The 24,933-nt window shown below is 55.5% G+C and overlaps 1 protein-coding gene across 2 annotated transcripts; it reads left to right on the forward strand.

Annotated features, from left to right (window-relative positions):
• Positions 1-1,558: 1,558 nt before the first annotated feature.
• Positions 1,559-13,524, forward strand: LOC111141886 (calpain 10). Of its 2 annotated transcripts, XM_022494753.1 has the most exons (12): positions 1,559-1,728; positions 4,168-4,299; positions 5,476-5,672; positions 6,445-6,662; positions 8,525-8,666; positions 9,341-9,507; positions 9,837-10,117; positions 10,546-10,748; positions 10,876-11,131; positions 12,463-12,662; positions 12,868-12,913; positions 13,082-13,524. In XM_022494753.1, exons 1-12 carry the CDS (start codon positions 1,603-1,605, stop codon positions 13,109-13,111), a joined length of 1,998 nt encoding a protein of 665 aa, XP_022350461.1. In that variant the 5' UTR covers positions 1,559-1,602; the 3' UTR covers positions 13,112-13,524. The 2 variants fall into 2 exon arrangements, with proteins under 2 accessions (XP_022350461.1, XP_022350547.1); XM_022494839.1 differs by lacking the exons at positions 10,546-10,748; positions 10,876-11,131.
• Positions 13,525-24,933: the final 11,409 nt, after the last annotated feature.

Here is a 24,933-nt window from a genome sequence, read left to right on the forward strand (position 1 = left end):
GTCATGGAGCACAAAAACTCCAGAGTAGTGATAACCTGGGGAGCTGGAGGGGAGGAGGCAGGGCTCAGATTCCACAGAACCCGTTAACACCCACAGGCTCGGGAAAGGAAATGGTCATGTGTGTCGCACATGTCCGCAGAAAGCTGCCTGCTCTCCAGATGGTGGACTGGACACCCAAGCCTCTAGGACTCTCCCCAGTGTGCTACCTGGAGAGAACAGTCCAGCAACCCAGGGCACATAGGAAATGTCACTTACTTCGTCAGAACCTAACGTGAAGCCAAGTCCAGGCCTTTCCAGATTCCTTTCGGCTCCAGTGCAGCCGCCAGCCTCCCAAGGAGTCACTGGCATCTTCTGCAGGAGATAACGCTATAGGAATGCCGAACAGTCGTGAAGTCCTAACATCCCAGAGACAGGAGTTGAGATATCTAGTTGTTTTCCAGAACTTCAACAGAGCCCTCCAGGACTCCGAAATAGCCTGGTGGGTGGGGCTCCCACAGTGTGACACCGTCGTAGGGAGGAGCTGCCGCTGTCACGGGAACCTGGTTGCCTCTCTCCTGGCAGCAGGGACTTGTCCGCTCCATAGCAGAACCCCTCAGACTGGACTACCCTTCCTGTCTGGGGGTTAGATAAAGGCAGCCTGGAATGCAAGATCTGAGTAACCCCAGTAGTAGCGGAGAGCTGCCACGACAAGGGCTGAGGTCGCTTCTCCTCCCCTGCCCAGCCCTCTGGGAAGGCTCCGAGGTCACTGAAGCAGGCTTCGCGGGGCCGGCGGACAAGCCTCCGGAGGCCTGCCTTCCGTCCTTCCCAGGAATGGGGAAATGCCGGTTCCCGCAGCGAGTGTAAATACTGAGGCAGGGCCCGGGATCCCTGTCCTTGCCTGCCCGCAGCCGTAACCGCACGTCCAGGTCCCTCACTGTCCCGCCCATAGGGCCATATATCCTGCCATCTGCGGCCGCCTCGTCGTCTGCCCCGCTAAGGAGACAGCGTCCCAAGCCCGACAGGCCCTCCCCGCGGCCAGCTGCAGCCAAGAGCCCAGCCCTTGGCCACCGCAGCGGCTCGCCGCCGCCTTACCCCGTGAGCCTCTCACGGACTCCTCCCTGACCAGGCGGCCCGACCCGCAGCCGCCGCCGCCGCCGCCGCTAGGAGAGGAGCATTCCGGGAGGCGGTGCTGCATGCTGGGACCTGTAGTCCGCGGCCCGACCTCGGTGGACAGGCCTCTCAGGTCCCTTCAGCCCCAAGAGCCCGCGACCCCAAGCGGCCCCGACGCCCCGGAACGAGCTGCACCGGCTCGACCACACGGTGCCCGTCGGCCCGTGGGGTATCAGTAGCGGCCCAGTCAACCCCCCAGACCCCACCCCGGAAAGAGAACTGCAGCCGGGGCGACTACACAGACCCGCGACTGCAGAGCTCGGGAGCCACGCCTCCCCGGTGGGAGGGCACGTTCGCCGTTTGAGTGCGATTGGGTCGCGGTGTCACGTGGTCCGGCGGTTACCGGGGCGACTGAGCGGGCGCGCGCGGGGCGTGCGGTGGACTCTCCTTCCTTCCGGGGCCTAGCTCGGCGCCGGGGGCGCGGGCAGCCCATGGGAACCCGGGGCGCCCAGGATGCGGGCGCCGGCCAGGGAGCTCTTCCGGGACGCCGACTTCCCGGCTTCGGACTCCTCGCTTTTCTCCAGCTTCTCCACGCCGCTGGTCCAGTTCCGCGAGGACATCACATGGAGGCGGCCGCAGGTGGGGCGGCTGGCGCGGGCCCCGAACCTCGGGTCGGGCCCCGAACCTCAGGTCGGGCCCCGAACCTCGACCTGGGCCTCGAACCTCGCGCAGGGCCCCGAACCTCGGGCTGGGTCCCGAACCTCGGGCCGGGCCTCGAACCTTGGGTCGGGCCCCGCGCTCTGCCTCAGGCTGGGTGCCGCTGCGGCCCTTAGGAGCGGGGTGGGGGGAGGGTACCCCCGCGAGGGAGCCAGCGCGAATCTCGGTTCCGAAGGCGGTTCGGGCAGGGCGAGAAGTCCGGTGCACCAGACGCCAGCCTGGCCCCGCTTCTCCTCTGACGGGCGTCCGGCCGGCCGAGCCTCTGGCCCGCACGGCTCTTCCGGCCACAGGCGGCCGGGCTCTGTTTCCCGCGTTTGCCGGGATGGACCGCGCTCCTGCTCTTCTGGAAGGCAAGGCTGTTCGCACCAAGTGCACCGGCATTTCCGCATGGGAACGCTTGACGCTGTCCATGGAGAGGGACGCTCTGGCCTAGTGCTGCGTGCGCTAGTGCAGACCATCTTTACAAATGGTTCATCTGATAAGTAAAACCTCGGGGAGAGCCCTCCCCTGCCGGCAAGTACACGGTCTTGGTGGAGACCGCTGCACGGTCTGTCACCAGCCCTCGGAGCAGCGTGGCTCAGGTCACAGAGGTGCTCGGGAAGCACGAAAGTGCCAGTGGAATTGGGATTAAAAATGCATTTTAGGCACAGTGGGAGGCCTTTAGAGGGTTTTAGTAGAGGAGGGATTTGAGTGAGTTTATGTTTGAAGAAGCTCACTTTTACTGCTGGCTAGGAAGTGGACTGACAGGGCAGGAATGCAGTGGTCCTAGAGAGAGGTGCAGGGGCTCAGGGTAGCATGGCACCCAGTAGGACGGGGCTTTGAAGTGGATGGATTTGAGAAATAATTTGGAGGGTGGTTAATGAGTCTTAGTGACCAATTGGAAGTAGAGGGTGAGGATGAAGCAAGGATCAAGAACGACTTCCAGGGGGCGCTTGGGTGGCTCAGTGGGTTAAGCCTCTGCCTTCAGCTCAGGTCATGATCTCAGGGTTCTGGGATCGAGTCCCTCATCGGGCTCTCTGCTTGGCAGGGAGCCTGCTTTCTCCTCTCTCTCTCTCTCTGCTTGCCTCTCTGCCTACTTGTGATCTCTCTCTGTCAAATAAATAAAATCTTAAAAAAAAAAAAAAAAAAAGAACGACTTCCAGATTTGTAGCCTGGGCACCTGGGTAGATGGTGGTCCTGTTTGATGTGCTGGGGGACACTGGGAGGTGGGGGATAGCTAGGAATGGAACTCTGGCATTCCATTTTGCTCGCACAGGCGTGAGCAGAGCTGTCCACAGGCAGGTGGGCTTGAGAGGTGCTCAGGAAGTTCTGGGCTAGAGGACCCAGACATCTGGGAATGGGGCCCATAACAGGGCCGAGGGCCCCAAACAGTATTTCAGGAGAAAGTGGGTCTGAAAAAGAAGAGAGGGCTTGGAACTGAGCCTTGAGGGCCCCTAACATTCCCTAGAGAGTTCAAGCAGGTGTCTTGGCAGGTAGCTTGGAGAACCAGCAGGCGGTGAGGTGAAAGGACAGCCAGGAACACGTGGAACCCTGGGAGCCAAGAGGGGACTGTGGAGGAGTGCAAGGGGACAGCCACTGTTCTGTGATGCTGCCAAGTGTCAGGAAAGATGAGAACAGAGTGAGCCCTTTGGATTTGACAACACAGAGGTGACTGGCCCAGAGGCTGGAGGGGCCCATGCTTAGGGAGCAGGATGGAGGAAGTAAGGAAGGCAGCTCTTTCACAAGAAGTCTGTCAGAGAAGGGAAGACTCAAGGGGAGATAATACAGAGGGAGGCAGTATCTTACAGAAGATGGGGGTTCTCTCTGCCTTATGCTGGTGGAATTTTCCCTGCAGGGGTGGAGGAGGGAGGGGGTCATGGGAGGAACGCTGGCTCTAAAGAAGGCAGGAGAGGGGGTCAGGCGGGGGTAGCTTCTGAGGAAGCTTCTGGCAAGGTCATCAGCTCAGAGGGCCGTGGGAAAGGGTGGGGGCATGGAAGTGTTGAGAGGAGGGGAAAGGGGAAGGTATAAAGTAGTCTGGGTTTGGGGAAATTAAGCAGGATCCGTCTGAGATTTGCCATTACGAATTTAAAGTGAAACCATTTTCTAGGGCAAGTTAGCGGTTTCGAGAAGGACTCATCTAGAGTTGCAGTTTTGCCATTTTAGGAAGGTAGACAGAAAGAGACAGGGACCCTAGGACTTAAGCCGGATGGGGTGATCTAAAGCCAGGAGGGGCTATGGGAGGCCAGCTGCTTCTCCTTCCCTCTTAGGCAGTATGGGTGACCAGAAGAGCTCCTCCCCAGGCCTGTCGCCTCGATCCTGTCTCCTTAGTTTTAGAGACTAGTCTTCAGGCATGATGTAACTGGGTGATATTCTTTATTTCAGGAAATTTGTGCCACGCCCCGGCTGTTTGGAGATAACCCACTGGACGGACAGGTGAAGCAAGGGCTGCTGGGAGACTGCTGGCTCCTTTGTGCCTGCGCCGCTCTACAGAAGAGCCAGCAGCTCCTGGACCAGGTATCTGGGGTGGGCGGGGCTGCTCTTCCGCTGTCTTCCTGTCCGCTGTGCTCAGGAAGGAAGCCTGAGGCAGGACAGCTGAAGCTCCTGCTCTGTGGGCTCTGCTGTGGCTGCCTGGTGTGGCTGGTGGGAAGAGACAGCTCTGCACTCAGGCCACAGGGGCTCTGAGGTGTCCCTAGGGTTCCAGCACGTGGGCTTTCCCCTCTGCTCTGCCTTTCTGAGCCTTGGGTTCTCATGCAAGCTGTGCGCTGTGCTCATGCAAAGATGAGCACAGCTACCCAGAGTAGGGAAGGTTCGGCTGATGGGTCCTATGCCCCTGGTTTGGAGTATGTTTCCCTAGCTAGTTGACTTTTTTTGTTTTTAACAGTTTTGAACATAAATTGGCAAAAGGTGGTTAAAACTGTTTCAGATGCTAGGCTGATAGCACAGGTATAAAAGACCTGCTCAGTGGGCTTCTCCAGGAGCCTCACAGCTTTGTTTGGCTCCTGCCTGGACATTACTGATTAAAGCAGCAACATTGACAGTAGTGACCCCTTTGGAGCTACTCCCATGTCCCCAGGCCCTGCTAATCACACCATAGTTGCTGGCCTTTGTGCTCAGGGCCTGTCTGGCTTTGACCCTCATTTGCAAACAACGCTAAAACCTTTGATAACATGTTCATAGTCAGTAAGTGACAGAGCAGGACCAGACAAGCCTGTGTAGGTGCAGACCCTACCTGTGTCTTATTCTGGGTCAGAACTCCAAAGCCTGCAGTGAACACACTGGGTCCAGGCGCTGGCAGAACTCCTGAGACTCCCGCCCCCGCCCCACCTGCAGCTGGGGGGTCACTGTGACCGCCATCCGCAGCCAGCTTTGCCGAGAATTGCCTGTAAAAGTCATGTTTGTTTTGGATTCAGGTCAAGAGCTTATTTGGGACAGTAGGACATCATCGTTGGCCTTAAGGTTTTAGAGACACTCGGCTCCTTCAGTGTGGTCCTAAGATGTTTTACTAGAAAGTCTGTTAGTTTTCTGTGTGGCGACTGGGTTTTGCATCCACATGGACATCCAGCTGTGGAGCGAAGTCAGGCCCCGGGCAGAGCAGCAGGGTAGCGTGGAGCTGCTCTTGTGACAGTGCGTGGGAAACACTGCATGGTTTGTCTCTCATGCTCTCCTTTTGCCTTTCCCTGTGCGTGGTAGGTCTTCCCTCCAGGACAGCCGAGCTGGCGTGACCACACGTACCGCGGCTCCTTTACTTGTCGAATCTGGCAATTTGGACACTGGCTGGAGGTGACCGTAGATGACCGTCTGCCTTGTCTTGCAGGGAGACTCTGCTTCTCCCGGTGCCAGAGAGAGGATGTGTTCTGGCTTCCCCTACTGGAGAAAGTCTATGCCAAGTACGCATGCCGAAGGCTGGAGGGGCCAGGCTGGGGTGGGCTGGAGAGCCACAGCTGCCTTAGGCCGTTCCTGGGCAGCACATCTCCGCTCTCCCTGGGCTGAGCGCCCTCCTCAGTCCCCAGAACCTGGCAGCCGGGCTTGCGGTGGGACCAACCTGTCCAGAGACAGAAACTCTGAGACAGGGCCTGTAGTGCCCGTCTCCGCCCCCCGCCCCCCGACCAACTCCACCCCTGCTACCCACTCCCTTTTTCCCTGTCCTCGCTTCAAAGTCAGGTGGGAGGAGTAAAGCCACCCAGATTTCTGTGCTTGCTTATCGAGGTCCTGCCTAAGGCCGTGCCCCTCACCCCAGGTCTGAAGGGGAAAATGGCCCTCTTAGAATGTAGTGCTCAGCCTGCCGGAAGAGGCCGCTGTGATAAGCAGGCCTTTGCACAAAGGGAGTGAGGCAGGCCTGCAGTGATGTGTGTGCGAGTGCCTCCATCCCAGGACCAGGGGCACGATCTGGAGAAGTGGAGCAGTGCGTGTTCACAGCCTCACGCCTCGTGCTGCCTCCCGCTTGTGTCCACGCTGGAGGCCGTAGGGCGGGGCTGGGCCCACTGTGCAGTGTGGCCTTTGAGAGTCCAATGATGTCTGTGCTTGGTGAGGATGAGGCAGGAGTAAAGAGAAGCTACTGAAGTGGAGGGTCAGGTGATTTGAGGGTGTTGCAGATGGAAGAGAGGCAGGCCACTGTGTCCCCGTGCCAGAGGCTCACTTCCTATGGTTGTGTCTCCCCAGGGTCTACGGGTCCTACGAGCACCTGTGGGCGGGGCAGGTGGCCGATGCCCTGGTGGACCTCACTGGGGGCCTGGCAGAAAGGTGGAGCCTGAAGGACTTGGCCAGAACCAGTGGCCAGCAGGACAGGCCCGGCGGCTCAGAGCACAGGACTTGTCGGCAGTTGCTCAGCCTCAAGGACCGGTGTCTGATAAGCTGCTCGGTGCTCAGCCCCAGAGCAGGTGAGGCGGCAGGCAGGTGCCCGTGGGATGGGCCTGTGCCCCTGTGCCCCACAGCTGCACACGGGCTGGTTCTCAGGGCCCCGTCGGGACTGAGTGGAAAACAAGACATTTGTCTTTAAAACCCGGTGTCTGGTGTGTGACCTTCCCCTGCCACCTGTCCTTCTCCAGAGGGAGGGTCCCTTTTTCCCTTGACTTTTTTCTTTCTCCCCAACTTCGGGAGTAGGTTGAGGCTGGAACCTCTGCCAGGGCGGCCGCCACCGGAAACTCCAGAACCCGGGGTGGCGGCATTTCCGGCCCATGGCACCCTGGCAGAATCAGACTCGGGTTTTCACTTGAGTGGTTTCCGTGCTCATTAAAGGAAGTTTCTCAAAAGGAAGAAACCGCGCACACGGAACTGTTTTGACTTTTCCGTGACCCTCGGGGCTTTTCCACAACCAGGCGCGTGTGTTGTACCTTGTGCTCCCTCTGCTTTCTCGGGCACTGTGCGGACTGCAGGTGTCTCGTTCTGTCAGCCAGGCTGATGTGTCTTCTTACTCTGCCCCTTAACACCGCCCATTTCGGGGCTTTCCAGTCTTTCACATTAGGGACAGAATTACTGAATGTTTCCGTATTTAACAGCCTGCACGTTTAGGATGATTCTCATAATGGGTTTTTTGGCCCAAGGACACAGACGTTGAAATAAACAGTGTGTGTGGACAGTGAACGCCACTGGGCTGGGCACAGGTCAGGCTGCCACCACTCTGCGAGGGGGCGGGGGGAGGCCCACAGGGGCCATGCTGACTGTGCAGAGTGCGGCGTCAGAACTCTCCCTGAGGCTTGGCACCAGCCGCCCCCAAGCTGGGGCAGGGCTCATTCTTAGCACCCCAGGCTTTGCAGAAACCCCCAGACAAAGCAGGGGTTGCTGCCAGCGCTCAGCTGGATCCTGCAGAGGTGTCTCGGCGCTGGGGATTTGGGCAGACACCCAGAGTGGTGGCTGCAGCGCCATTCTAAAGAAAGCTTTTTCTTTTCTTTCCTTTTTTTTTTTTTTTTTTAAGGATTTTATTTATTTATTTGACAGACAGATCACAAGTAGGCAGAGACAGAGAGAAGGGGAAGCAGGCTCCCTGCTGAACAGAGAACCTGATGCAGGGCTCAATTCTAGGACTCCTGGATCATGACCTGAGTAGAAGGCAGAGGCTTTAATCCAGGGAGCCACCCAGGCACCCCTAAAGAAAGCTTTTTTAAAGACATTCCAGAAATTTCTTTTTCTTTCTGGACTGCCACCCCTCTTCCGCAGGTGGGGCTCTAGTCACCATTTGGCTCCTCCACTTCCATATGGTGTGACCCAAGGGACTCTGGGCAAATAGGGTTGTTTCCTTTCTGGGCCTCCAGTCTGCCCCCCAGCAGTGTTTGGTCCCACAGTCTCTGGCCGTGCAGTGCCCCCCTGCCCACTCAGCTAGCCAGCCTGGCCAGGAGGAGATTGCTCTTCTTGGAGGTCCCAGACCTGCCCCAGACCTGTTGTTGACAACCCTTGTAGCTGCACATTTGAGAACCCGCCCTGCACTGCCTTATCAGCTGGCCAGCCTTGCTCCTCCACCCCAGCGGGAACCGAGGCCCCGAGAAGGGAATGGCCAGCTGGGCCCTTGGCAGCCGAGCCACAGTCTACACCCAGGTCCTCAGCCGGGGCTCTGCACTGGCTCAGGCCACTCCTAAGCTCACTTGTCCACAGTGGTCAGGAAAGGAGCCCCAGCTGTCCGTTGGGAGCTAGGCGCTGCCATGACCACGGTCGGGTGGGCTCGTGCATCCCATGGGGAGGGAGACAGACTGGTGCGTGTGCCTAGTTTGGGGACTTCCAGCCTACAACCCAGCCATTCCTCACCCAGGTGCCAGGGAGCTGGGGGAGTTTCATGCCTTCATTGTGTCGGATCTGCAAGAGCTCCAGGGCCGGGCCGGCCAGAGCCTCCTGCTGCTGCGTATTCAGAATCCCTGGGGCCGGCGGTGCTGGCAGGGGCCCTGGAGAGAGGGGTGAGTGTGGCTGAGGGCCGGGACTGTGCTGCTGTCAGGGAGGGCAGGGGTCCGGGGCCCCAAGCGGCAGGGAAGAGCCGTTGCAGCCATGTGCGTGTGCCCATGCGGGTTTGTAGCTGGTCAGCGCAGTGCAGTTGTCTCCCACAAGGCCCCCTGGCACCTGCCTGTGGCCCCTGGGTCCTGCGTTTGGCCCCAGATGGCCTTAGAGGGCTGGTTGGGCCTTGGTGCTAGGACCGAGGCCCTGGGCTCCTATCTTGAGCATGCCCACGGACTGGTGGATGCCCGGTTGGGCTATGGGTGACAGGACATGTGGGACACCTGAATCACAGTGTGCAGCTTAGCTTTAAGACCTTTACTGATGCCGGGGACCAGGATTGAGCGAGGGCCCTGGGTCCACGCCCATAGCCAACCGCAGTTGGTCAGCAGATCCGAACCCTTCCTCCTGGGTATAGGAGGCTAGCAGCAGCTCAGGCACAGCCTTCACTAGCCTGCTCAGGGGAACAGCCCTGGACAGACAGGTCTGAGGTAGGAGCCTCAGAGAGGGAGGGGGGGTATGGCCAGGGCAGAGCCAATCTGAGCTGGGCCGGCAAGAAACTGGCAGGTCACGGAGCTCCCCGCATCAGTGCTGTCAGCTCAGGGGTGACGGGCCGCCGCTGAAGGAAACTGCCTTCCAGGGGCGAAGGGTGGAGCCAGGTGGACCCAGCCGATGAGTCCAAGTTGCTGTCCCAGCTGCAGGAAGGGGAGTTCTGGGTGGAGGAGGAGGAGTTCCTCCGGGAGTTTGATGAAGTCACCATTGGCTTCCCGATCACAGAGGCCGGCTACCTGCAGAGCCTCTACTCAGGTAAGGGGGAGGCCTGTACCTGGGACAGGCCCTTGTAGGGGTACGCCGACCCGCACAGGCTCTCAGAGCCTCCCTGCCTCCGGATGTCAGGGCTGAGCAGCCACCGCATCCCTCTGGGGGCTCCCAGCAAAACCCTCGCCCCGGGGCCTATTCTGCTCACCCTGTGTGCCGAGTGAGCGCTCCATCCCCTCCCATCCCAGGCGGCTTGAGGTGGCGGGAGACTGCGGGGCTCCTGCCTCTAGGGTGCTGTAGCTGGTGCTGATGAGAGTGGCAGGGAAGCCTGAGTAGGAGTCCTTTCCTGAGGCTGCTGCCTGCTGGTTCTCCCCTAGAAAAGGCGCTGTGCCACACTCAGGAACTGCCTGGGGCCTGGGTCAAGGGGCAGTCGGCAGGAGGCTGTCGGAACAACAGCGGCTTTCCCAGCAACCCCAAATTCTGGCTGCGGGTCTCAGAACCGAGCGAGGTGTTTGTTGCCGTCCTGCAGAGACCCAGGGTGCGCGCCATGGGCCGGGCAGGCCGGGCTCGGGCACCGGCGAGGGGCGAGTGTGCCACGAGGAGCCCGGCCAGCTTCCTGAGCGAGGATTACCAGGCCGTGGGCCTGCATATCTGGAAGGTAACTCCTCCTGGGCCTGCCTCCCTGCTCAGGGCCTGGGGGTGCTGGGACATGAGCGACCACCAGGAGCCTTAGCTGCCTCATCCTCCCGGGTCACCTATCTGCTGGGGCTCCCACAGACCCAGCTCCGCCCAGCCCGGCCCGTGTCTGTCCGACAAAGGGAGACGAAGCAGAAGCAGCCATTGGCTGACTGGCAGGAGGGAACGGGGCCCAGCCCCATCTAGATTGGTCTGCTGCTCAGGGGGACTCTGACCCCTGGGTTGAGTAAGAGCCCTGGCCTGGGGAGCACTCTGCGCCGGCCCCCGCCATGCTGGGAAGGACCCACAGGTCTAGGTGCTCTTTCGTGAAGTCATTTGAGAGGCCCTTCCACTGGGCGAAGGTGGCGGGGCCTTTCTCGGGATGGTGGCCCACAGCCCTCCTCTGTGCAGGTGGAGAAGCGGCGGGTCAGCCTGCCCAGGGTCCTGTCCACACCCCCCGTTGCTGGCACCGTGTGCCATGCCTACGACCGGGAGGTCCACCTCCGCTGCGAACTCACACCGGGCTACTACCTGGCTGTGCCCAGCACCTTCCTGAAGGACGTGCCGGGGCAGTTTCTGCTGCGGGTCTTCTCTAGCGGGAGAATCTCCCTCAGGTGAGGGGCATGGAGGAGCTCTAGGAGAAAAGGGCAGCATGGCCCGGGCAGCTTCATGGGAGGGGTGTGTGTGTCCACGGTCCGGAGCTCGCTGCCAGCCGCCCTTCCGTGTGTCTTTCCTGGGCAGTGCCATCAAGCCGGCGGCCGGGAGCCCTGCCCCTAGGGAGGCCCTGCCCGAGGGCGAGTGGGAGACGGTACAGCTGCGGGGCTCCTGGAGAAGCGGCCAGACGGCAGGGGGCAGCAGGAACTTTGCCTCCTACCCTAGCAACCCCTGCTTCCCCCTGTCTGTCTCCGAGGGCCCAGGCCCCCGCTGCGTCCGCATCACTCTGCGCCAGCACTGCCAGGACGCCCAGTGCCATCCCATTGGCTTCCACATCTTCCAGGCAAGCTCCTCCTGCTCCGGGGGGCAGGGAGGCTCTCAGAGGGACTGTGTCCCCACGGGTGGCCAGGCATGACAGAGGCCTGGACTCGGTTGTGTGGGCACAGCTGGGTGGCCGGTCCCATGCAAGATCCATGTCTAGTTTCCTGAAGTCCATAATTCACTGGGGCCCTGGGTCAGCTCAGACAGCCCCCCGTCCACTCCCCCAGTTCAGAGCAGCAGTGTCAGGTCAGTTCTGCTCCCCTGAGCTGTGCCTCCTGCCCAGGAGACCCGAGGGTGCGCCCCACCAGGAGCTGCCCCAAAGCCATGTAGCCCCGTTCTTCCCCGTGCCCCACCCTTCTGGGGCCACTCTTCCAGGGAGAGGGCATCCTCTGGGAGCCAGGAGGGGACCCTAGCACAGGCTCTCCTGGCGGAGCAGGAAAGGGAGGGAGGGGGCCACAAAAAACGGCGTGGTGGCGTGACAGATGCCACCCAGTGCAAGGCTTAGATAATTCTTGGGTCAGAAAGCTGTCATGGGGTGAAGAGGAGCGGGTGTTGAGGCCCAGGCAGGCCTATACATCTTAAATGCTACCCCAGATCTCCTTCCTGCACCTCAGCTCTGGCTGTGCTGTGCTGAGCAGACCTGTGGTTGGAGGAAGGGAGACAGACACAGTGTCAGGGTCCGAGGTCGCAGGCCCAGATGCCACAGCAGTGAAGTGGCTCGCAACCCGCACATGTGCTCCTCCTGGGGGCTCCACCTCAAGTTGGGCTTGATGAGCCAGCGGGTGCCCGAGGAGGGCGTGGGCTGGGACAATGGCTGGTGTGGTGGGGTGGGCACACTTAGCCTGGGCTGTGGATATAGGGCAGGTCTCTGAGAAGCTTGTGTACCTTTGGGAGGACAGAGCCACTGTGCTCCCCAAGAGCGGGGGGCTCATTGTGGAGTCTTGCTCGCCCCGGGCTGTCCCCTGGGGCATCTGGGGGGGAGCTTCGATAAAAACTGGAGCTTTGATAAAAGTGCCAGTGCCAGGAGCCGGTCAGATGAGTCCTGGGACAGAGCCCTGGGCCGTGGTGATGGTGGTAGTCCCCCAGGCAGGGCTGCACATCTAACAAGAGTTATGGGGCCTTGGTGAGCGGTGGGCCCAGCTTGGCAGGCTGGGCGGGTCTCCCCGCTGGGAAGGGGCAGGTGTGTGATGTGGGAGATCCAGATCCAGGTAGAGTGCCCCTGTCTTGCCTGACCCCTCACAGCCCAGCCTCAGACAGGTATTGAAGGCCCAAACTGAGGAAGGAGAGCCATTCCTGTTGGCCATGGCGGCCCAGTGGACAGGCCTCCCCTGTCTGAGCCTGTGCGTCCCCCAGGTTCCGGTGGACGGGGGGAGCCGCAATGCACCCGGCCTGCTGCTTCAGGAGCCTGTGCTGAGCTGTGTGCCGCATCGCTATGCCCAGGAAGTGAGCCAGCTCTGCCACCTGTCAGCAGGGACCTACAGGATCGTGCCCTCCACCTACCTGCCGGACACGGAAGGGGCCTTCACGGTGACCATCGCCACCAGGATAGACAGGTGGGGCTCTAGGGCTGGGGGGATTCCTCAGCGTGTTGTGTGCCCCTCCCTGTCATCCCCTCTGGCCCACCCACCCCAGCTCCGACCTGTTCCAACAGAGCAGCAGCAGGCAGGGCATGTCAGCGTGCAGGGGGGCGGCAGGAGGCGAGCGCAGCTGCTCCTCAGGCTGGGGGCCAGCCAGGCTACTGTGTCTTCTCTCCTGCAGGCGCTCCATCCACAGCCAGGAGAGGCTGGGGCAGCTCCTCCAGGAGGTAGGTGTGGGGCTTGGGACACGGGCACACTTGTCTCTTGGCAGGAGGGCTGAGGGGCGGGAGCTGCAGTCACAGCTGTGGCAGTGTAGCCCGGTGCATGAGGGGGGCAGGCCCCAGCTGCCATCCTGGGCAGCCGCCGCCCAGCCCTTGCCATCTTTCCTCCTGCAGGCCTCCTTCATGGCAGTTATGAAAACCTAACCGGGTGACACCCCCACCCCGGCCGTGTCAGCTCTAGCGACTGGGGTTTCCTAGGGGCTCCCTCCCATGATGCCCCCAGCCTGGGTGCCGCAGCGGCCAGGCCTGAGCTGGATGACTGCACGTGCTCACGGGTCCAGGCGAAGAGCCAGTCTTGCGGGGCCCAGGGCCAGAGGCGCAGCAGGTGCCGCAGGGAGGGCAGGGGAAGCCGCACACACGGCGTCTCTGTTCCTCATGGCTCAGGCCGCAGAGCTTGCCGGTGACCCTCCACGGTGTCCCTTCACGGCACCTGCACCTGGCTCTGGAGAGAGGCCTTACAGCAGACGAGAGCAGAGTATGACGATCTTGTTGATAACTATTTATGTGCAGCCTTTTTAGGAAATAACTTTATAAATAAACATGAGTACTGAGTGGTTTACAGACAAGTCTCGTCTTCTCGCTTCGGAGGAGGGGAAAGCCAGATGCTGTGTGCCCTGGGGGCCCTCCACCCAGCCACTCATGTGCTGCCAGTGACCACGGCCTCTGGGACAGGCCTAGCTGGCCTGTGAGGCGGGCATGGCTGATTTGGGGGGCAGACAGCGGTGCTGAGAGGTTTAGAGGGCCGGTAGGGGTGGGCACGTGCCCTGGTACAGGAGCAGGAGGCGGTGGCCTGCAAAAGAGAATTGGCACGGCTTACGGCTCACATCCTCCTCCCTGTTCATGCTGGGCTTACCCCCTCCCCCCGCCCTGTCCCCTGCTGCCTGACGTGACCCTGAGGAGCTGCCTATTGTGGAAGGAGGAGGCCCTGCAGGTTCCCAGGCCCCTACCCAGTTGGATGCAGCAGGCCATGATCTCAGCCAGACCTCTCTCCCTCACCTCCCATCTCTCTGACTCCCCAGCACCGTGGGGTCACCATCACCCGGGGCAGCCAGCTAATGCGCCACCCTTCCCAAGGAGGGTAGGGTGCTGTGGCACAGGGCCTGAGAGAAAAGTGCTGCTCACCGCCCCACCCCACTCCACAGATGGGCAGGATGCCTCTAGAAGGCGGGGCTGGCCTCTCTGTGGCATGGGGTGGGATTGGAAGTGGCCCTTGCTGTGACACTGTGACCCATTCTCTGGGGTCAAGTGAGGACAGAGGGCATCCACCAGTGAAAAGGCAGCCTGGAGGAGGCAGCCAGCCCTCAGCTACACTGGGCTTAGGGACCGGCCCTGGCAGCAGGGTGCCAGTGGAGACAGTGCCTCAGCATGCGTGTCCTCTGCCCAGCAGCCCCCAGTCTGCGCCCCCCTCCTTCATGTGGCTCTTTCACCTGATCTTGACCCCCAGGGCATCCTCAGTGGCTGCCTGGTTCCCTGCGGTGGCGCTCCCTTCTGGCCCAATGACCTCCAGAAGTAGCTTGCTTTCTCTGGGCTTCGGTGTCCTTGTGGAAGCCGAGCCTGGGCTCTGACCATGCTCAGTGTGTCCCATGTCCAGGCTCTGGCTCTCTGCTTTGCCCTGGAGTCCTTGGCCTACAGGATGGGTACCAGCTCAGCTCATCCTGCTGAGAAAGGGAGCAACGAAATGTGGACCCATGCCCCCTCCACCACACGGTGGGACCTCCCATGCGTCAGAAATCTCCAGCCTCCACCTCTCTTCTCACATCTGGCAATCTGGCATTGCCCCCCACTCACAAGCCCCATACAGGATGCACCGGGCCGAGCTGGGGCTGCAGACCACAGAGCCCTACGTGGATGGGGCCACGGCTGCCTCACCATTTGGCCCTGCTGACCAGTATGGACTGGAGCCCTGCCATGGCCCTGGCCTGCAGCTCCAGGGACCCCAGCAGCAGTGGCCAGCTATGCCAAGGGAGTCCAGCAGCCAGACCCCAGGGGAGTCCCAGTCCTGTGCGCCTGCCCGTGGGGGCTGTGTAGCTGCATCTGGTGGCCCCCGCCAACACAGACAGGCAGGTCTGGGTGTGTGCGGCCGAACAGTACCCTTTCAGCCCTCCTGGCAGACTTTGCCCCACACCACCTGTTCAGGCTCCCTTCTTATCACTTCCTGCTTCAGGCAGGCAAGCTGTGCCCTCCCCCATGGGAGCCGTGTCCTGCCCGGTCCTGGGTCTTACTCTCATTGGCCTCGCCTGCTGCCCCCTCGCCCCCAGGCCTGGGTCAGCCTTAGGGGTGGCAGGCATTCTGAGGTGAGTATCAAGATGCCACTTCCCTGAGTGGAGTAGTCACAGAGGGGTGCCTGGCTGGGCAGGGCTTCCCCGGTGAGAAGCGGGATGGAGCTGGGTGAGTGGGCCCTGGGCCAGCCAGGCTGGGGCAAGGTTCTCAGATGCTCCAGGCCCCTTCCTCTCTGTCTCTCTGTCTCTCTCTCCATTAATCATCATTTCTTCTTGCTTAGAGTCCCATGTCTGCGTCATTTGGTCTTCCTAGATTTTTTTTTCTCCTCTAATATTTAACAGATGGAAGCTAGATTTGCTGCCCTTTGAAATGAACGCAAGAGTCACTTTTTTCCTGGGGATGCTTTGGGGCTTGGAGGACCCGAGCACAAAGCCTCGGACATGGGTGCTCTATCCAGGAGATATGCTTTGCTCATTTTGAGGATGAGCTTTAGGGGCTTTAGGGGGCAGGCTGGGCCTTCTAGCCCCCAGCAGTACTCAGCTCTGCATCTCGGGCCCAGCCCCTGCCCAGGGGACCTGAGCTGCGGGGCTCTGGCTAGGACCCTTTGGCTGGTCCTCTGATTCCCAGTGGGTGCCAGCTGTGCCAGCACAGCACAGTCTTGCATCTGGTCTGGGAGCCTGCTTGCTCGGGTCCTGGGGAGCACGAGGGATGGAGGGTTAGTCACCAGGCTTGTGCACAGTTGCCTAAAGCACCCGCCCTCCCATCCCCACCCTCCCCAAACACACAGGGCCAGGGCTCAGTCTGTGCCCACCCTCAGCTGCCTGTCCCTTCGCAAATCACCCAGGAGAAGAAGCTAATATACATGGAGACAGCCCTGGCTCGGGCTGGGCTGACTCTGTCAGGTCAGTCCTGGTCCCCTGTGTGTTCCTGGGGCCTGGACAAGTGTGATGTCAGGGCACTGGGATGTATGTGTGTATTTGTCTGTATCTGATTGATGTGCTCTCATCCCTCATCCACCAAGCCCCAATGAGAAGACCCATCGGCATCAACACATCTCTCTCTACCCTGCTCCCCCGTGCCTTCATTCTGAAGCCCCTCTGTGAGTATGTGTGGGGGGCTATGGATGTGGCCAAGAGGCCCAGCACCCCTGCCCCTGAGGCATGCACGATCCATTCAGGAGGACTGCACACAGGTCATGCAGATGATCCTGGTGGTGAGGGATGGATGACACATGGGGGTGATCTTTGACCAGCCTGGGGCCAGCAGTGCAGGGCTGGGGCTGACAGAGGAGTTGGGCTCCCTCAGGGAATGGAAAGAAGCTCTCTGTGCCTACAGTGTGGGGAGGAGGCTCAGCAAATGTGGCAGGAGCTGATGTGGCTGGAAAGGTAGGTAAGGGCCTTGAGGTCCATTTAAGGAGCTTGGGTCTTATGTCTTGGATGGTAGGGAGCCACTGCACAGTTTTAAGCAGGGTCTGATTTGTGTATATTTGACATCTTTCTCTCTGGTTGAAGTCTCTGGATGGGGAGGGGACGAAGCAGAAGGCTGTTGCAGACATCAAGGGAGAGATGATGGTGTCCTGGACAGATGAGAGGTGGTAGAGGCAGAGAGAAGAGGTCAGTGTTGAGGTATAGTTAGGAGGCAAAAGCAGTAGAACATGATGCTTGATGTGTCATTAATTAGATTGATCACATAGATCAACATGAGGAGAACTGATCCCTTCCAATCCATGAACATGGTATACCACTCCATTTTTTGAGGTCTTCTTCAACTTCTCTAGCAATATTTTGTAGCTTTGAGCATATACATTTTACACTTTATTTTATTTTATTTATTTTTTTGACAAAGAGAGAGATCACAAGTAGGCAGAGAGGCAGGCAGAGAGAGAGGGAAGCAGGCTCCCCGCTGAGCAGAGAGCCCGATGCAGGGCTCAATCCCAGGACCCCAAGATCATGACCTGAGCTGAAGGCAGAGACTTTAACCCACTGAGCCACCCAGGCGACCCTTACACTTTTTCTTAACTACTTCTGTTTTTTTGACACTTGCAAACGATACTGTATTTTGGGTTTCACTTCTCCAGTTGTTTGCTGCTAGTATATAGGAATACATTTTTTGTACGTTAATTTTGTGTCCTATAACTTTGCTAATTCACTTATTCATAGTTTTGGGGTTGGATTGCTTTGGTTTTTAGGTTTTAGGGCTTTTTTTTAATTGTAAATTCCTTTGGAATTTCTACATACCCAATTATGTCATACGTGAAAACAGAAAGTTCTGCTGCTTTCTTATCTGAATGCATTTTTTCTTGCCTTATTTCTGCTGGTTAAGATCTCTAATACCATTTTGAATAAAAGTGGCAAGAGTCACTTTCCTTGTTTCTGATCACAGTGGGAAGGCATTCAGTCTTTTACCATTAGGTGTGATTTTTTTTTTCTGTAGATGCCCTTTAGACCATTGGCAAGTTGTCAGGCAATTTCCTTCTATTCCTAGTTTACTGAGAGTTTCTATCATAAATAGATGTTGAATGTTATCAAATGATTTTTTTGCACCTATTGAGAGGATTATATAAATATTTTATTACTTGATTGATTAATTAATGTAGTCAATTATATTGGCTGACATTGGAATGTTAAAGCTTGACATTCCTGGGATACTTGTTTGTGATGTATTATTTATTTTCTATATTGCTGGATTCAGTTGGTTAATATTTTATTAAGGATTTTTTGTATCCATGTTCATGCATGATTTGATCTTTATTCTTCCTTTCTTGTAATGTCTTTGTCCAGTTTTGGAATGAGGTTAAAGCTTGCCTTTGAAAATGAGTTGATAAGTGTTCTTTTTCTTTATTTTCTGAAAGCATTTGGATTGATATTATTTTATTCTTAAATGATTCACCAGTGACATCATCTGGGTCATGAGTTTTCTTTGTGGAAAGGTTTTACATTATGAATTCAACAACTTTAATAGATATAGACTACAAAAATAAATAAAGACTATTGACATTTTATATTTTTTGTATAAATTCTGGCAAGTTGTGACTTTTAAGAAATTTGTGCATTTCAACTGAGTTGTCAAATATATTTGCATGAAGTTACTAATAATGTTAATTGTTCTTCTAATGTCTATATGATCTTAATGCCTTCTCTTTCATTCCTGATATTAGTAATTTGTGGGGTGTTTTTTACCTTGGTCAGTCTAGCCAGAGGTTTATCAGTGTAACTAATCTTTTCAAAAAAACCAACTTTCATTTTATTGGTTTTATATAGGTTATTTTTGTACTATATTAAATTTCTACTTTCTCTTATTTTCTTTCTTCTACTTATTTGGGTTTAATTTGTTGTTATATTCCTCCTAGGTTCCCAAAATGGAATCTTAGATCAATGGCTTTACACACTTTCTCTTCTAAAACAAGCACTCAAAGCTACAAATTTTCCTCAAAACATTGCATTAGCTTTATCTTGCAAATATTGATAAGTTGTGTTTTCATTATCATTTAGTTCAAAATAATTCTTAGTTTCCCTTTGATTACTTATTTGACCCTTGACTTAGTTATAATTATGTGTTTAAGTTCCAAATATTTGGGAATTCTTTAGATATCTTATGTATCTTTTTGTTATTTATTTCTAATTTAGTTGTGTTGTATTTAGAGAATATACTCTATATGATTTAATTCCTTTTAATTGTATTGAGACTTTTTTGTGGCCTAGCATATGGCCTATTTTGGAGAATGTTCACATGTGCGCTTGAAAAGAATACATAATCTGCTGTTGTTGGGCACACCATTCTCTAAGTACCAGTTTGGATAAGCTGACTGATGTTGTTCAAATCAGCTATACCCTTATCAGTTTTCTCTCAGTTACTGAGAGATGGGTCAAAATAACCCATCATTGTTGTGGATTTCTCTATTTGCTAGTTCTATTAATTTACATCACATATTTTGACTCCTTATTAGGTAACACACATTCAGGACTGTTAGACATTCTTGACAAGTTGATCCTTTTATCGAAGAAATGTCCCTTTTTATCCCTGGTAATATTCCCTGTATTGAAGTTAACTTTGATATTAATTTACCCATTCCAACTTTCTTGAAATTCGTGTTTGCATTTTCTTTTTCCATTCTTTCATTTTGTTTACTTTTAACCTACCTTTATGTTTAAAGTATGTGTCAGTTAGACACATTATCACTTTTTGCCTTTTTTTTTTTTTAAGATCTGATTTATTTCTTTGACAGAGAGAGAGAGAGCACAAGCAGGGGGAGAAGCAGGCTGGAGAGGGAGAAGCAGGCTCCCTGCTCAGCAGAGAGCCCCATGCAGGGCTTGATCCCAGGACCCTGGGATCATGACCTGAGCCAAAGGCTTAACCCACTGAGCCCCCCAGGTGCCCCCACTTTTTGCTTTTTTAACCCAGTTTGAAAATCTTTGCCTTTTAATTGGAGCATTAGACCAATTACATTTAATGGAAATGTTGATATGTTTGGGTTAAATCTACCGTCTCACATTTATCTTCTATTTATTTATCTCATCTTTTCTTTGTATCTTTTTTCTCCCTCTTTTGGATTGAATGTCTTGTTTCATATTCCATTTATCTCCTCTCTTGGCTTATTTATTATAACTCTTTTTTCAGTGGTTGCTACTGGGTTTACAGTATGCATATGTAACTTACTGATGACTGACTGGATGTAGAAAGGCAGTGGCTCAGGAGCTAGATGTGGGGGGTGGAGGGGTGCTGTGAGAGGGTTTCGGGATCTGGGCAAGATGCAGGGGCTCCCAAAGATCATTGGAGATTCCACTCTTTAATTTGTGAGTGTGTACCTGGCTGGACACTTGGGTCTAATGCTTTATTAAAACACTTCAAAATGAAGAACTCTGCCCCATGCTGCTGGAAGTCAAGTACAACAATGTCTGTTAGGTGCCTGCCGGGTCGGTGGACTGACCATGGTGAGACCCAGCCCTCAGGGCCCAGGTACTGCAGGGCATGTGAGAAGCTAGAGTCTGCATGAGGACCACCTTCAGTACAGCCTGCGACCTGAGTCATTGCACACTCAGCAAGCAGGGCCCCCTGAGGAGGTATGGCCTCTCATTCAGACCTGCCTCTGGCTACCAGATCACCTGCTGCAACCCTGTAGTGTGACTGCCCCACCCTGATGGCAGCTTCACTCCCACTGACTAGAGAAGGAGGCAGACCCATGCAGCCCAGGGCCTGGCAGGGGCGTGCTCAGCAAGTATGTGCTGGAGGAAATCCAAGTGGACAGGCAGGCATGGTTGGAGCTGGTAGGGAGCAGTGGGGGGGGTGTGCAAGAGGGCAGCTGGGGAGGCGAGAGCTGAGGTGGGGTGCTCCAGGTGAGGGGGAGCGGGTGAGAGAGCGTGGACCAAACTATGTGCGTGAGCATGTGTGTGAGAGAGAGAGGGAGGAATTTCAATGCAAAATGAACAAACCTTTAGAATCTTTAGAAGAAAGAGAGTTTTATTTGAGCCCAGGTTAGGACAGCTGCCAGGAAATGTGCCTGCATAGGGAAGAAAGGGCTCTGGAGAATTAAGTTTTTACCAGGCTGTACTTTTTGCATCTTGTAAAAGCTCGGAAGACTATAGATGAGCACACCGGGGAATCAGGACTTTCATTGTGAAGGAATGCAGGGATAGGGGCATTGGTCGGCGTCTCAAAGACAAAATGATTTTCCTTCAGGCTGTTTGTGTACAAAGCAGGTGTTCAACCCAGGCACGATGGGCCACAGATCAGCTTTTTGGTTTGAACCAAACTCTGATTTCTAAGTCTAAAAAGAAATCTGATACGGTTTCCCGTGTATATCAGGCCTTTAGGGAGTTTTTCTCTGATCACAACGCAAACAAGATTCTGGAAAAAGGACTTTGAACTCCAGAGTTTTTAAGTGAGCAAATCAAGTAAAAACTCAAGCTTTGCTCTGTTGACCCCTTAAGGCCTGGCTCTAACCCTACCCTAAGGCAGCCCAACCCAAGCCCGCCCATCCCCTGCCCTCCCCCTCACTCTAGCCAAAGACCCAATCCCAACCGCTGCGGCCCCTCCCTTTCTCCTCATTCCCATCACCCTCACCCCCACACCACCGCCTCTGTGGCCCTCCTGCCCTCCGGGGCCACCGGTGTCTGAGGGTCGGCTCCAGCCCCTCACCGCCGCTGCTCCTCCGCTGGCCTCGGTCCTGGCTGCGGGCTGCATCCTAAGCTTCGCGCTGGGGAACAGGCCGGTGCTCTCCTCTGTGCACCCCTCGCGGCCTGGAGCCCCTCCCTGCCCCCCTGGGAGTTCGTTTCCCACTCGGTGCCCTGCAGGCTTGGAGCCCGTGAGGTGGACCCTGCTGCCCCGGGGCTGGCGGAGGCAGCCCAGCCTCCTGCTTCTGAGAAAGACTCAGCCCTGCAGGCAGCTCTCCAGGCGGAGCAGATGCCGCGAGCACCGAGTCCCAAGGGAATGGGCTTCATCCAGGGTGCTGGGCGGTTCCCAGCCCGTGCCCTCCACGGCTTGAGCCCCGCAGGGGCCGTACTGGCCTCCTGTCCACCCGAGGGCCCCTCCCACGAGCACGGAGAAGTGTGTGCGCCCGGCGTCCTCCTGTGCAGGGGCGCAGCATGAGTATGTGTCGCGTCAGCCTCAGAACAGAACACAGTCACCTTATCAGCAAAGCCGGTTCTTCTTCAGACTAGCAACGAAGGAGAGAAGGCTTTTTTTTTTGTGAGGGGGTCGGGAGGGGTTGAAGTATACTGGCTTCTCATTGGCTGAGCCATGACTGCCTTTCATTGGCTGGGCTGTGAATGTCTCTCATTGGCGGGGCCGTGATTGTCTCTCATTGGCTGGGCAGTGACTGTCTCTCATTGGCGGGGCCGTGATTGTCTCTCATTGGCTGGGCAATGACTGTCTCTCATTGGCAGGTCTGTTGCCAGGGCCTGAAGGAAATCTTTCTTCCTGCTAGTGGGGTAGTAAAGTAGTATCCATCCATCTACAACTTGGTCCCTTCTTGTGGGGTCTGCAAATGAGTGGGGGCCCTGGAGAGGTTCCCCTGCGGCTCCCAACTCCATTCTAAAAGAGTTTTACTTTATTCAGTTTCACAGTGTATATTTGCATGTAATTGTATATGTTTGTCTATGTGTTTGTATGTGCATGTGTGTTTGTGTGTGTGCCGTGGGTGTGTGCATGTACAGAGGAGTGTATACATGCGTATGTGCATATACACATATGGCTTTGCACACGTGTAAGTGTGTGTGTGTACATGCATGACATGTGCATGAGGAAGAGGAGGGGACTCTGTTGTACCAGGTGCCCCCCAAAGCTGCATCTGCCCCATGCAGACTGCTGTCCCGCTGGGGCGGCCCTTGGCCTCCCTCTGTGTGTCAGCAGTCCTCTCCTGGGCATGCATCTTCTGGTCTGTGGTTTCTCCTACCGTCTGACCCTCCTGCCTGTGTTTGGCAGGGATTTCTCATCATTTTAGGACCACTGAGAAGACCCCCTTTTACACTACCATGGAGTTGAAAGAAAAGTCACAGAGATCCTTTCCTTGCTTCTTAAGGACTTGTAGTGGGTATTTGACCATCCTTTTCTTAAACTTTTTATTGTGGGAATTTTCAAACAGATACAAATAAAATAATAATGAACCCCATGTGCCCTCACCCCCAACTCCAGCAATGACCAAATCATGACTGGTCCTATTTCACCTACCTCCATCTACTAGCTTAGAATATTTTGACAAATGCCAGACATCATATCATGTCATCTACAAGAATTTCAGTGTGAATAAAAGATAAGGATCGAAAAAACACACGTGCAGAACAGCATTGCCACACCTGAGCCAGAATGAACACGACTTTAGTTTTATCAGCCATGCAGTCAGTCTTCATCTCTCCCCCGTGGTCATATACACCTTTAAAAATAATTGCCTTAGGGACGCCTGGGTGGCTCAGTTGGTTAAGCAGCTGCCTTCAGCTCAGGTCATGATCCCAGCATCCTGGGATCAAGTCCCACATCGGGCTCCTTGCTCAGCAGGGAGCCTGCTTCTCCCTCTGCCTCTGCCTGCCATTCTGTCTGCCTGTGCTTGCTCTCTCTCCCTCTCTCTCTCTCTCTGACAAATAAATAAATAAAATCTTTAAAAAAAAATAATAATTGCCTTAGATTGGGACCTGAGAAGTCCGAGTAGAGGACCAAACCCTGTGTGTGCTCTCCACCACCTGCCCACAGCAGTCACAGAGCTGTGGCCCTCAGACCCCACAAGAGCAGCACCCCCAACCCAGCCCTGCGGTCTGTGTACCCCATAGCATCTGAGTAGGCCTGGGGTGAGGGCTCAGGTCCTGGCTGATGGGCTCCGCTCCTGGAACACCTGCATTGGTAGGCACACACTGCGGTCAGACCTGCTTCCCAGGGTTCTTGGCTGAGGCTCTTTTTCCAACTCTGACTCAGTGCTTTTCACTCCCAGGCTTGCCCCACTGCCCCTGACCCCCCGCACCATACACAGGTGGGAGCCTTATATTCAGGGCTCCTCAGGAGTGAGATGGTCCTCCTGCCCGTCTACAGGGCGTCTGACTCTTGCCTTGTGTAACCGTGGGGCAAAATGGAACACTGAGCAGCCGCTGCCTTTCTTCCGTCTCTGGACTTTGCTATGACACTAGATTGTGACTTGCGATTTGGCCCGGCACCCTAAGTGTCCGTGGACACCGGCCGCTTAACAGGATGTACTTAAGTTCACTTCCTTCCACTAACTGACATGCGGTCAAGTCTCTCTCTCTCTTTGTTTTTTTAAAGATGTTATCTATTTATTTGACAGAGAGATCACAAGTAGGCAGAGAGGCAGGCAGAGATAGAGGAGGAAGCAGGCTCCCTGCCAAGCAGAGAGCCCGATTCGGGGGCTCAATCCCAGGACTCTAAGATCATGACCTTAGCCGAAGGCAGAGGCTTGACCCACTGAGCCACCCAGGCACCCCATGGTCGAGTCTCTTAAGTGAGAGATTTCTCAGTCATCTCTTTCTCTCCCCTCGTGACTCTTGGTTTTGATGCCCGGCCCTGCACAGTGGCCCACAGACCGGAGTCTGCTGCTTGCACCCCTGGAATTCATGGGTCCTGTTCTGTGCCTTCTCTGCTCTTGTCCCTGGGATCTAGATCCAGGGGTTTAATCAAGTTCAGGTGCGGTTTTGTTGTTGTTGTTGTTGTTGTTGGTTTTGGTTTTGTGGCCAGCCTCTTCAGGAAGGGACTGGTTGTCTGTTTGTTAAGTATAATTACAAATTCATGGATTTAAGCACTTTTTTGTGTCCCCATTCATGGAAATGGTTCTACTTTTTGCCATGCAAAGCATCTTGTCTTTGGCCAGTGGGAGCGAATTTGAGTTAACTCCTGAATCCTTTAGACTTTGGCCAAGAGTCTTGATCTGCTTTGTTCTCTAGGATGAACAACTATCCCAGGTGTTCTATACATTTCCTAAGCCAGACCTGCAAGCATCCGCTGCCTTCAGGAGCCCCACTTTCTCTTCAAGAGAAGTGGTATCTAGAGACCAAAATCTGGGTGCCTGGGTGCTGGTTTTTAGGTCTTGTCAGTCAGAACTTAGTCAGAATTTAGTCAGAACTAAGATATTAACTTTCCTTTCCAAGAAATGACACAGTCCAAGTACCTACTGATACTATGCACCCAGATTCCGATCTGCATGCTTCTCCCTGGACCTTTTTGAAAATACATCTGTGTCTCATTTATCCCACACAGAAACTTCAACAATGCCCAGAGTCAGTATTCATTTACAATTATTCACAACACAGGGG

Source organism: Enhydra lutris, unplaced genomic scaffold, assembly GCF_002288905.1.
Source record: "Enhydra lutris kenyoni isolate GAN:26980312 unplaced genomic scaffold, ASM228890v2 scaffoldscaffold1, whole genome shotgun sequence".
NCBI classification, from domain to species: domain Eukaryota; kingdom Metazoa; phylum Chordata; class Mammalia; order Carnivora; family Mustelidae; genus Enhydra; species Enhydra lutris.

What these genes read in the sequence shown, in the direction of transcription:
- LOC111141886 (XM_022494753.1), top strand. Translation starts at nt 1,603, where the DNA reads ATGCGGGCGCCGGCCAGGGAGCTCTTCCGGGACGCCGACTTCCCGGCT. An exon ending in TCACATGGAGGCGGCCGCAG is followed by an intron (nt 1,729 to 4,167) that starts GTGGGGCGGCTG and finishes TCTTTATTTCAG; the next exon opens with GAAATTTGTGCCACGCCCCG. An exon ending in TTGGCTTCCACATCTTCCAG is followed by an intron (nt 11,132 to 12,462) that starts GCAAGCTCCTCC and finishes TGCGTCCCCCAG; the next exon opens with GTTCCGGTGGACGGGGGGAG.